At 50.7% G+C, this 12,140-nt stretch overlaps 1 protein-coding gene across 1 annotated transcript in view; it reads left to right on the forward strand.

Moving 5' to 3' along the window:
- Window positions 1-1,882: 1,882 nt before the first annotated feature.
- The window catches only part of LOC144826359 (astacin-like metalloendopeptidase), a 182,056-nt gene continuing 171,798 nt past the window's right edge, over window positions 1,883-12,140 (forward strand). The window contains exon 1 of the mRNA XM_078684687.1: window positions 1,883-1,968. Coding sequence (XP_078540813.1) covers window positions 1,900-1,968 — 69 coding nt within the window. The 5' untranslated portion in view covers window positions 1,883-1,899. The remainder of the gene's footprint in view (window positions 1,969-12,140) is intronic.

The following is a 12,140-nucleotide window of genomic DNA, read 5'->3' on the forward strand; positions in this document are numbered from 1 at the left end:
CCAGGGGGTGTTATCAAAAACACGGTAAGACCCACTGCCAGGACCAGGGGGTGTTATCAAAAACACGGTAAGACCCACTGCCAGGACCAGGGGGTGTTATCAAAAACACTGTAAGACCCACTGCCAGGACCAGGGGGTGTTATCAAAAACTCTGTAAGACCCACTGCCAGGACCAGGGGGTGTTATCAAAAACACTGTAAGACCCACTGCCAGGACCAGGGGGTGTTATCAAAAACTCTGTAAGACCCACTGCCAGGACCAGGGGGTGTTATCAAAAACACGGTAAGACCCAGTGCTAATGTGACGACAGTAGGGAGCATCGAAAAACGTGAGAGGGGCCAATGGAAGCTATGCTTAAGGGGTCCTTACACTCACATTAGGAACTGTTTCACTAAAATGCTGTTTTGGAAAGTAGTAAAAAGTCTATTTGTGATATGGATAATGCTGGTTTGTTAGTGATTTCCCTGAGTATGCCTTACTTTAATTAAGATTATTTCCATTTGGAATGTAAGCGATTTTGAAACAGAAATGCTAAAGTTTATTGGAGAATTAAAATGCACAAACTTGGTCCAAACGCATTGCAGCTATTTATATGAGCACGAGTTATGTAACAGAGGGATACAAGAAATATTTTGTTTGTAAGCATTCTCATTTTTTTTCTGACAGGGACAGGGAGTCTGTTTCAGGACTGGAGCAATGGCGAGGTATGTAGGGAAAGGCAGAGGCAGAGAGGCGGCCTGCTGCAAAGGGCTGCAGCTATCATTAGTGCAGCAGGTACACTGCATTGAGGCCCAGGAGTGTGAGGGGCTCACGGCACCTTCATTGTGTGGGGCAGAGATGTTTGATCAATTTTGGTTTTTGTGTTATGTATTTGCTCTTTAATGCTGGTCACATTTAGTGCAGACTTTGAGCTACAGAAAAGTGCCCCCTACGTTATCTCAAACTCCCAGCCCCCTACACTCAGTCTGACCACTCCCGCTCCTCCATGTCTCGCCAAAAAGGTTTGGAGGGGGCCGGACTTCAACATATTTTCTTTAGAGGGGCTGAGAGTGAAACAGTTTGCTGATCTCTGCCTTAGACTGAGGTCAGGCTGAACCCCCACCCATGGGTTAACGAAGGCCTCCCTTTGCCTCACGTATCATCATTAGTGCGTCAGGCCTTCTGAAACTGACATCATTTGTCGCGCATGCTCAGAGTGATGAATACTGGACCCCCGTGCCCCGCCAACCCTGCCCTTAACCCTCACCAATCCCATGCGCCATAGCTCGAGATGCTGTTTGCAGTGTGATGTTGTTTCCATCCCTTATCCCAGGTGGGACCCTGGTGCGGGGTTGTCAAGTGGCAGTAGGTCATTGGTCTTTGCTAATGAACACACGCGCACATTCCTGTGCGGTGTAACTGGCAGTGATTACGCGTTAAATACTCATTGAAACCGCCCTGGTTTCCAGCCCAGAGGGGATACTGTGCCTTCCCTCGAGTGCCTCTCCCTGTTTCCATCACTAATCATCTCCCCATGTCCAAGTTTCTGCTGACTTAGCCGGTGAGTTCCAGACTGTGAAGAATGGAGAGCACTTATGAGGTCAGAGGTCAGCTGATGACGCTCCGCTTTAGTGCACACCTTTCGGGATGACGTGCTTAGGCCATGACCCCTGACCCCTGCAGGGCCTGGGGGCTCTCGATGGAGCTCTGTAAGACGTGCAGCTGCACACGTTTCTGGGCAGCAGGAAGCATGTGTTGCTGTTGTCCTGGGAGGTGATTGACGTCTGACCCCCTACGGACCCCCCACCCCGCTCCTCGCTGTTATAAGGCACCCCAAGACCCATGAGAGGCAGGAGAAGGAGTGTGAAGAGCGAAGAGAAGAGAGACTCAGAAGAGGACATTATCCTGAGACTGTCGGCCATGGACGTCACCACAGCCGTCGCCATTGTGCTGTCTGTGCTGCACCTCACGCTGGGCAGACCCCTGGAGGTAAGGAGCCCCCCCCCCCTTGTATCTGACAGCTCACGCTGGGCCGACCCCTGGAGGTAAGGAGCCCCCCCCCCTGTATCTGACAGCTCACGCCCCCCAGAGAAGCAGCCGCACTTGATGAAGTCGAGAGAGGGTCGCGGTTGGTCTGCTAGAGACGCCTGACACCTGGTGCGAGGCCTCCTGAGGGCGTGGGACCAGCGCTTTGCGAACTGATAACTGAATGATAAATCTAGGCGCTATGGAATGTTCATGCCTGAAAGTGCACCCCTGGGCCTGGCAGCGGGTCTTACAGTGTTTTTAATTTTAGGCAGAGAGTTGCAAGTCCCTCCCAGTTTTGCAGTGTTTTTGATAAAAGGCAGAGAAAGAGCTCCTGGAAACGGGGTGAGTGCTGAAAGTGATAGGGGGGGGGGGGGGGGGGGGGCGCTCCGATGGAAAGGAGCGGAGGGGGAGCAGTGTTGAGGCTCCAGCCTGCGGATGAATCCTTGAATGCTGGAGGGACGGGGGTGCCCGGGGCTGTGGGCTGAACATAGGAAGAGAGGGCTGCGCGAGGGCACCTGGGAGGGTTACCAGCAGGGAGCGGGTTGTCTACAAGTCCATTTACCGAGTAACATAGTGTTAGTCCTGCTTCACACGGTGAGCTCACTCACACACGGGCGCAATTACTTCAAGGGGCACACACGGTCAACATTGGAGCTAGGACGATGCGCAGCGCTCCACATACTGGTGAAACACTTGTGGGAAGTGCACCGAGGCAGCTGCCACTGGGAAACACATAATACTGCTTTATTGTCCTGAGCAAGATAAGTACACAGGTCTCGGGAGGAAGGAAAGCCTGGCCTGGCCATGAAGGCGGGACTGGGGGAAACATCCTTTACAACGCAACTTTTACTACGCAGTGCCTTTACAACGCAAACCATTACAACGCATTGCGCTGGAGGGCGCTCTAGGATAGGGAATAGGTTTAATTTACTGTCCAACACCTTCCCTACTATCCACGGGGACTGGAGTTGGAATAGTAAATTAAACTATTCACTATCCAGCGCCCCAAAGCACTATGCGTTGTAATGGTATGCGTTGTAAAAACCGCGTTGTAAAAGCATGCGATGTAAAAGCATACGTTGTAATGTCATACATCCCGGGACTGGTGCTCGTTGTAGCACGGTCGGGCTGGGGCAAACAACAGACCCGAACACTAAAATAAAAGTGGCCCCGTTAGCGCAGCAGAGCTGAGTAACCAGCGGCCACGTTTGCAAAGCGGGCTAGTGTTGAACTTGAAAGACGCGCTGGTTTGTTGTGCTGTGTGCCTTGTGTTTCCTGCGGGCACTGTTTGTGGTAATATCAGAAAAACCCTCAGTAAACCCGCCCCAGCAGACCATAACAGCGGCCCACGCTGACCTGTCAGAGCAGTCGACGGGGGCGGCCCGGTCACCCCACAGGCCAGTCCGACCTCGAACTCGGCACGAGCCAGGTGTGTTTGTGGCCCTTGTGTCCGTGCATTATTAGGAGTCACGCGCGGCTCAGGGCGGCGTCGGGGGGAGCTCGATCCTTGACAGTTTTGTCGAATGACTCTGGGCAGCAGGTTTGACAAATCCGACCTGCATTGCATATTTATAGATGGGATTTATCAGACAAGAGAGGGGAAGGCGGATGGTACCTGCTGTCTGATTTACAGAGGGCAGGTATTTCATATCACATTATTGTAAAGTTAGAGTTCAGTAAAGTCGCTCAGTGCTTCGAAGCCCCATGTTCGCTGCTGAGACGGCTCAGCGAGTGAAGCGATTTCTGCCCCAGTGGTTTCAGTTTCCGTTTCGTGAGCTCAGGCGGTGTATTCGAGCTGTCTGACTCGTTACTTGTGAGTAATATGTCTGTTTTGTTGCTTATTTCACTGCTTCTTATCTGGCCATGAGATCAGTGGCGTCACTAGGGTTGGTGTCACCCGGTGCGGGTAACTCATGGTGTCACCCCCTCACAACTTACCGGATGGACCAACTCACCCCCTGCCGGCACCATCTTTCCCTCAGCCTACACCATCTCACCCTCTGCCTGCACCATCTCCCCTCTGCCTGCACTATCTCCCCTCTGGTTGCACCATCTCTCCATGTGTCCACACCATCTCCCCTCTGCCTGCACCATCTCTCCCTCTCCCTCTGCCTTCACCATCTCCCTTCTGCATGCACCATCTCCCCTCCGCCTGCACCATCTCACCCCCTGCCTGCACCATCTCTCCCTCTGCCTGCACCATCTCCTTCTGCCTGCACCATCTCCACTCTGCCTGCACCATCTCTCCCTCTGCCTGCACCATCTCTCCCTCTGCCTGCACCATCTCACCCTCTGCCTGCACCATCTCCCCTCTGCCTGCACGATTTCTTCCTTTGTCCACACTGTCTCCCCTCTGCCTGCACCATCTCTCCCTCTGCCTGCACCATCTCTCCCTCTGCCTGCACCATCTCTCCCTCTGCCTGCACCATCTCATCCTCTGCCTGCACCATCTCCCCTCTGCCTGCACGATTTCTCCCTTTGTCCACACTATCTCCCCTCTGCCTGCACCATCTCTCCCTCTGCCTGCACCATCTCTCCCTCTGCCTGCACCATCTCCCCTCCACCTGCAACATCTCTCCCTCTGTCTGCACCATCTCCCCTCCGCCTGCACCATCTCCACTCTGCCTGCACCATCTCTCCCTCTGCCTGCACCATCTCTCCCTCTGCCTGCACCATCTCACCCTCTGCCTGCACCATCTCCCCTCTGCCTGCACGATTTCTTCCTTTGTCCACACTGTCTCCCCTCTGCCTGCACCATCTCTCCCTCTGCCTGCACCATCTCTCCCTCTGCCTGCACCATCTCTCCCTCTGCCTGCACCATCTCATCCTCTGCCTGCACCATCTCCCCTCTGCCTGCACGATTTCTCCCTTTGTCCACACCATCTCCCCTCTGCCTGCACCATCTCTCCCTCTGCCTGCACCATCTCTCCCTCTGCCTGCACCATCTCCCCTCCACCTGCAACATCTCTCCCTCTGTCTGCACCATCTCCCCTCCGCCTGCACCATCTCACCCCCTGCCTGCACCATCTCACCCTCTGCTGCTTGCACCATCTCCCCTCTGCCTGCACCATCCCCCCTCTGCCTGCACCATCTCTCCCTTTGTCCACACTGTCTCCCTACCGCCTGCACCCTCTCTCTCTCTGCCTTTCTGCCTGCACCATCTCACCCTCTGCCTGCACCATCTCCCCTCTGCCTGCACCATCTCTCCCTTTGTCCACACTATCTCCCCTCTGCCTGCACCATCTCTCCCTCTGCCTGCACTATCTCTCCCTCTGCCTGCACCATCTCTCCCTCTTCCTGCACCATCTCCCCTCCGCCTGCACCATCTCTCCCTCTGTCTGCACCATCTCCCGTCCGCCTGACCATCTCTCCCTTTGTCCACACCATCTCCCTTCCGCCTGCACCATCTCTCTCTGCCTGCACCATGTCCCCTCCGCCTGCACCATCTCCCCCTCAGCCTGCACCATCTCACCCTCTGCCTGCACCATCTCACCCTCTGCCTGCACCATCTCTTCCTCTACCTTCACCTTCTCCCTCTCTGCCTGCACCATCTGCCTCCTCGCCTGCACCATCTCCCCCTCTGCCTGCACCATCTCCCCTCCGCTGCACCATCTCACCCCCTGCCTGCACCATCTCTCTCTCTGCCTGCACCATCTCACCCTCTGCCTGCACCATCTCCCCTCTGCCTGCACCATCTCTCCCTCTGCCTGCACCATCTCCCCTCCGCCTGCACCATCTCACCCTCTGCCTGCACCATCTCCCTCTCTGCCTGCACCATCCCTCCCCCTCTGCCTGCACCCCCTCCCCTACCTGCTGCTCTTTTAACACTTTCCTCATCCCCTTCTCCACCCCCACCCCCATGGTTTCTCCCTCACAGTTCTCGGCTTTTCTCAAAGTGACTGAAATTAACACGTGAAATGTGCTTTGAATTCGTGCGCTCGCCCCTGAGGACAAGTTTAAATAGACACAGAGCAGAGGCAAAGCTGCAGAGCTGTGTTACATACACAGCATAACCAGATGGTGTCACCCCATGTGAGGGTGTCACCCGGTGCGGTCCGCACCACCCCCCTAGTGACGCCACTGCAGGAGATGTGTCTGACACCAGAATGCCGGCTCCTGCACCAGGATGTTTCAGACAGAGGATGTACATACAAACGGGCAGTCCTGTGTACATTAAGGGCGCGTGCGCAGCTTACAAGCTCTCCTTTGCCTTAGACATCACAGGTTCTCAAGGCTGTCAGTAGAAGATCGTCAACAGACAGCTTGCCGCCTTCCTCGAGACGAACGGATCCCTTGACCCCTCGCAGTCCGGTTTCAGAGCCAACCACAGCACCGAGACCGCCCTCATCGCAGCCACCGACGACATCCGAGCCCTGCTCGACAACGGGGAAACAGCGGCACTCATCCTCCTGGACCTCTCTGCTGCGTTCGACACTGTCTGCCACCGCACCCTAGTTCAACGCCTCAGCAACATCGGCATCCAAGAGAAGGCACTGGAGTGGATCACCTCATTCCTCGCCGGAAGAACACAGAGAGTCCGCCTCCCCCCGTTTCGATCCGAGGCCACCGAAGTCATCTGCGGCGTTCCGCAAGGATCTTCACTCAGCCCCACCCTCTTCAATGTCTACATGAGACCTCTTGCAGCCATCGCACGCCAACACAACCTCAACATCATCTCCTACGCCGACGACACCCAGCTGATCCTCTCCCTCACCAGAGACCCCGACACCGCCAGAACCTGCCTACACGAAGGGATGAAAGACGTCGCCGAGTGGATGAAGAACAGCCGCCTGAAACTGAACTCAGACGAGACGGAAGTCCTCATCCTGGGACCATCGCCCTCCACCTGGGACGACTCCTGGTGGCCCCCCGCCCTGGGCACCGCACCCAAGCCAACCGACCACGCACCCAACCTGGGCTTCATCCTGGACTCTTCCCTCTCGATGACCAGACAAGTCAACGCCGTCTCCTCTTCGTGCTTCAACACCCTGTGTATGCTCCGAAAGATCTTCCGATGGATCCCGACCGAAACCAGGAAGACGGTCACCCAAGCACTCGTCACCAGCCGACTGGACTACGGAAACACCCTCTATGCCGGAACCACAGCCAAGCTACAGAAAAAACTCCAACGCATCCAGAACGGCTCCGGCCGACTCATCCTGGACATCCCCCGACGCAGCCACATCTCCGGCCACCTGAAAGACCTGCACTGGCTCCCCGTCAACAAGAGGATCACGTTTCGGCTCCTCACCCACGCACACAAGTCTCTCCACGACCTGGGCCCCAAGTACCTCAACGACCGCCTGACCTTCTACACGCCCACCTGCCAGCTACGGTCCACCAGCCTCGCCCTCGCCGCCGTACCACGCATCCGAAGAGCCACCGCCGGAGGAAGATCCTTCTCCTACCTGGCGGCCAAGACATGGAACTCCCTCCCCATCCACCTTCGGCTGACCCAGGACCATCTCGCCTTCAGGAGACAACTCAAGACCTGGCTGTTCGAGCAGTAGCATACCCCTTCTCCCAAGCGCCTTGAGACCCTTCCGGGTGAGTAGTGCGCTATACAAGTGTTATGATTGATTGATTGATTGAGTAGTCTCACTCCTACATTCAGTGTGATAGTGTGTGTAGTGTCTGGGTAATGACAATCTCATGCCACCCTCTAAGGCGCGTGGAAGCTGCATTATTTCCGTTGAAGGAGCTGCAGAGCTCTGCATGGTTCCCATCCTTTCCTCACCTGCCTCTTACTTCACCTCTTCCTCCTTCCTCCCCCTTCAATTGTGTTGTCTTCTTTTAAAATTTTAACCCAAGTGCTATTCTTCTTTTGCATTGGATTATTTAATGCTATTGATATGTCGCTTTTATGAAATAGATTATCAACATCTAGCTCTCAAAGCTCCGCGTGAAGCATGGTAAAAGAACAATTCAATATTGTCTTTGATTGATTTATCTGTCTGGAAATTTCCTCCCAGGATTTCCATCGATTCCCTGAGAGGAAATCCTCAATCTTCTCGAAGCCATTGTCCTTCCATAATCGCGCTATATTTTTGTCCAGGCATCCCCCTTCCCCGAAACTGAGATTAGTTAAAGCAGTTGAACCCCTTATTCTAAAGATACCATAACATTTCAGGAGCTGGGTTTTCTGTTTAAATAGCTACTGTAAGGACTTATAACGTACCTTCTTTGGATATTTCGTGATTGTGGCGGGATCAATAATTTTAGTTTCCAACAACATCTTCCTCATAAAAAAATTATCCGTCTCGTGATCGTCTAAGAAAAAAAACCTAATACTATGGTGTGCGAAAGTAGCAAAACAATATTCTCTAATGTTTGGGAGGGACAACCCTCCCTGTAGAGACGAAAGGTGCAAAGTGCTCAGTGCGAGTCTTGGAATTTTTCTTGCCCAGAGAAAGGAGGAAATCATGGCATCCACTTTTTAAAAAAAAGAGAACTGTATTGCGCAGGGGGCTGCATTAAAAAGGAAGTTAAAAAGAGGTAAAATAGACATACGTATTAGAGCAGCCCCTCCCATTATAGACAACGGTAATAGATTCCAACGATTTAATTGGGAACCAACCTTTTTTAACAGAGGTATATAATTTAACGAATACAGATCTTCCAAGTTATCGGAGATAAATATTCCCAGGTATCTCTTTGGTCTTGTATTATAGATAATCCTAAATTCCGGCAATAAAGTGTCTACAGTGCAGTTGGCTAAAATTATTTCCGTCTGGTTAACATTAATCTTATAACCCCCTAACTTTTGAAAATCAGAGAACATTTTTAAAATTTTTGCCTGACTTGAGGGCTTAAGATCTAAAAACAGGGCAATGTTGTCGGCATATAATTTAATATTTGTCATGCCGGCTACGGGTACTGTGTCGGTCATTGTGCCCCTGATTGCAATCGCCAGAGGTTCAATAAATAAGGCAAATAAAATTGGCGACAAAGGGCAGCCTTGGCGCGTGCCTCTGCTGACCTGGCATGTCCCAATGTTAAAATTATTAATAATAATCTGTGCCCTAGAATTCATATAGAGTTGTTTCAATAGAAAAATAAAAACAATTGGAAAATCGAAGCTGTGCAAAATTGCAAAAAGGCAGTTCCATGACACCAAATCGAAAGCTTTTTCTGCATCTAATAGCCAAACTTGCGCTTTCACCTTATTAGTCTTAAAATAGTCCAGTGCCTCCAGTAAAAATTTTGTATTCGTGTGGAGGTGCCTTCCAGCTATAAAACCCCACTGGTCGGGGACAATAAGAGGCCCTACTATTTTATTCAACCGGTTCGTTAAAAGTTTCGTAAACATTTTATAATCTGTGTTTAAAAGACTTATGGGCCTGTATGAATTAATGTTTTCCTTATCCTTTCCCTTTTTTAAAATGCTAACCACCACTGCCGAATGAAAAGAGTCCGGTGGTGATCCTCCTTTTATAAAAAAATTGGCTAGTAGTAAAAATTTGTTACGTAGAGTACCCTAAAAAATTTTTTAAAATTCCACGGGGAGCCCGTCCTCGCCGTTAGCCTTACAGTTGGGGAGAGAACAAATTACCTCATCAAGTTCTGACTTTGTAAACTCCTTGGTCAACAGTTTATTCCCCTCAGAATTTAATTTAGGTATTTCTAGTGTCTCTAAAATTTCCACAATCATTTCGGATGCAACTCCTTCAGTAGCTTGGGAAACTCCCTCATAATGTTTTAAAAACAACTCACCGATAGAAGCTGTACTCTTCACCTGCACTTTGGTAACAGGGTCAATTAATTGCTCTATCCTATTTCGGGCCTGATTTTCTTTGGCTTGCCACTCCGAAAGTTTCCCGGTATATTCACTATCTTCGTATAAGTTTTGAACATAAAGATTGCTATTGATCTCGCCTAAATCATAATAAAAATCCTTCATCTTTCTCTTAGCTTCGGATACCCTTTGTCCCGAAAGTGAGGATCTCGCCCTATAATGTTCTTGGGTTGCCTGCGAAAGGTTCGTTTGTAATTTAATTTTCACCTCCCTTCTTGCCTTCTGCTCTGGGATTTCTTTGGAGGTAATTATTCACCGCAAAGGGGCCTTTAATGCAGATCGTGTTCAGCGCCGAGATGCCCTAGGGCCTTTGTTCGTGCTATATAAATGTTTTAATAAATAAATAAATAAATAAATAAAGGGGCTGTACCTCTGTTTCGTTCAAAGAACTCCTCAATCTCTTCCTCAATATCTGCACAACATTGAATATCCGAGAGGTTCAAATTGTTGAAGTACCATCTCCTAGGTGCCTCTGTTTCTTGCCTCCCTATTCTTATCTCCATATAGAGTGCTGCATGATCTGAAAACGCGTTTGGTAGATGAGCATACTTATGTACCTCTAACCCGTATGATGTTAACAAAAAGTCTAGCCTAGATGCTGTGTTATATTTCCCAGTGTGGCAAGAGTATTCACGTTTAAGAGTATTACAGGAGCGCCAATGATCGATAACATCTAGATCAAGTTTGCAACTTTGTATGGCAATAGCAACTTGGGGTTTATTCTGGCGTCGATTTTTTTAAATAATAATAATAATAATAATAAAAACATTTATTAAGCGCCTGAATACACTAAAAACAGTGCGTCTCCGCGCTAGGATGCGTTCCAACACAACTAAGAAATCGGGATCAGACCACGGAAAAGAGAGGGGACATGGAAGAGAAACCCTAGATTTAAACTAAACTTCAGGAAATAAATAGGTCTTCAGTTTCTGCCGGAACCTGATTTCTGACGGCTCCATCCGCAGCTCAACAGGAAGTTCATTCCATTGTTTGCTGGCCAGGGATCTGAAAGATCGCCCTCCCATCTGTGCTTTATAAATGCGGGGAATCGAAAACTGCATGCCGCCCATGGATCTCAAAAGACGCCTAGGACGGTAGATAGTTAGCAACTTGTGAAGGTAGACCGGGCCCCTGCCATGTGCAATACGATGGCTAATGCACAAGGTCTTGAACCGAGTGCCTTCCCGCATGGGGAGCCAGTGCAAGCTCTGAAGCGCGCGTTTTCCTGACAACCTCCTCGGCAGCTTCAGAACAAGCCTGGCTGCCGCCTTTTGGACACGTTGCAACTGGGTCATTCCCCTTTTACTGAGGCCACAGAGCAGGGCATTCCCATAATCAAGATGGGACGTAACCAGTGCATGGACCAAAGTTTTCCTGTCTCTAATAGGTAAGAGATCCAAGATTTTACGCAGGACCTTCAATATGCCATAGCATAACCCCGCCATCTTACCTATGTGTTGGGAGTATGTTAGATTGGAGTCCAAAAGAACACCCAGATTCTTTACAGTGTCAGAGGGAATAGGTGTAGGACCCAGGTCAGTGGGCCACCAGGCTGAAGTCCAGATTGAAGGAGAGGAGCCAATCACAAGAAGTTCAGTCTTATTACCGTTTAGGCGAAGGCAGTTACACTTCAGTTTGCCAGAGCCACAAGACACGCAGAGAAATTATCCGCCGTCTCAACTGGGTTGTGGGATAGAGTAACCACCAGTTGCGTATCATCCGCATATGATACGATATCCACCCCATACGATTCCACCATCCTGGCCAGGGGTTCCATATACAGATTAAACAGTACAGGACTTAGAATGGAACCCTGCAGGACCCCTTGATTTAAATGCGAGGCGTGGATCTGAAGGGGCGGCAATGTATTTGAAATTTCCTACCCGCCAGGAAGGAGACCATCCATTCGTGCGCCGGGCCAGAAACTCCGATTTCGCTCAGACGGGCAAGCAGTCTAGAGTGCGATACGGTATCAAATGCCGCACTTAAGTCCAGCAATATCAGGGCGGCTGTTTGTCCTTCATCCACTTTCTGTCGAAGCAATTCTGTGGAAATAAGGAGGGCAGTTTCAGTCGAATGCTTCGCCCTAAATCCAGATTGGGAGGGGTGTAAAAGATGGTTATCTTCCACAAATTTTACCAACTGATTGGTGACCAGTTTTGCCACCCCCTTGGTACAGAACGGTAAGAGAGAGATGGGCCTCAGATTGTCCAAGTGAGAGATGTTCAGGTTAGCCTTCTTTTTAATCGGGACTACCTGTGCAAGTTTCCATTCCTCAGGCACTTGCCTTTCTTGAAAGGAAAGAAGAGCTAGATTGCCTATATAGCTCCATAGGAGG

The sequence above is a fragment of the Lissotriton helveticus genome, chromosome 3_2 (genome assembly GCF_964261635.1).
Source record: "Lissotriton helveticus chromosome 3_2, aLisHel1.1, whole genome shotgun sequence".
NCBI lineage: Eukaryota > Metazoa > Chordata > Amphibia > Caudata > Salamandridae > Lissotriton > Lissotriton helveticus.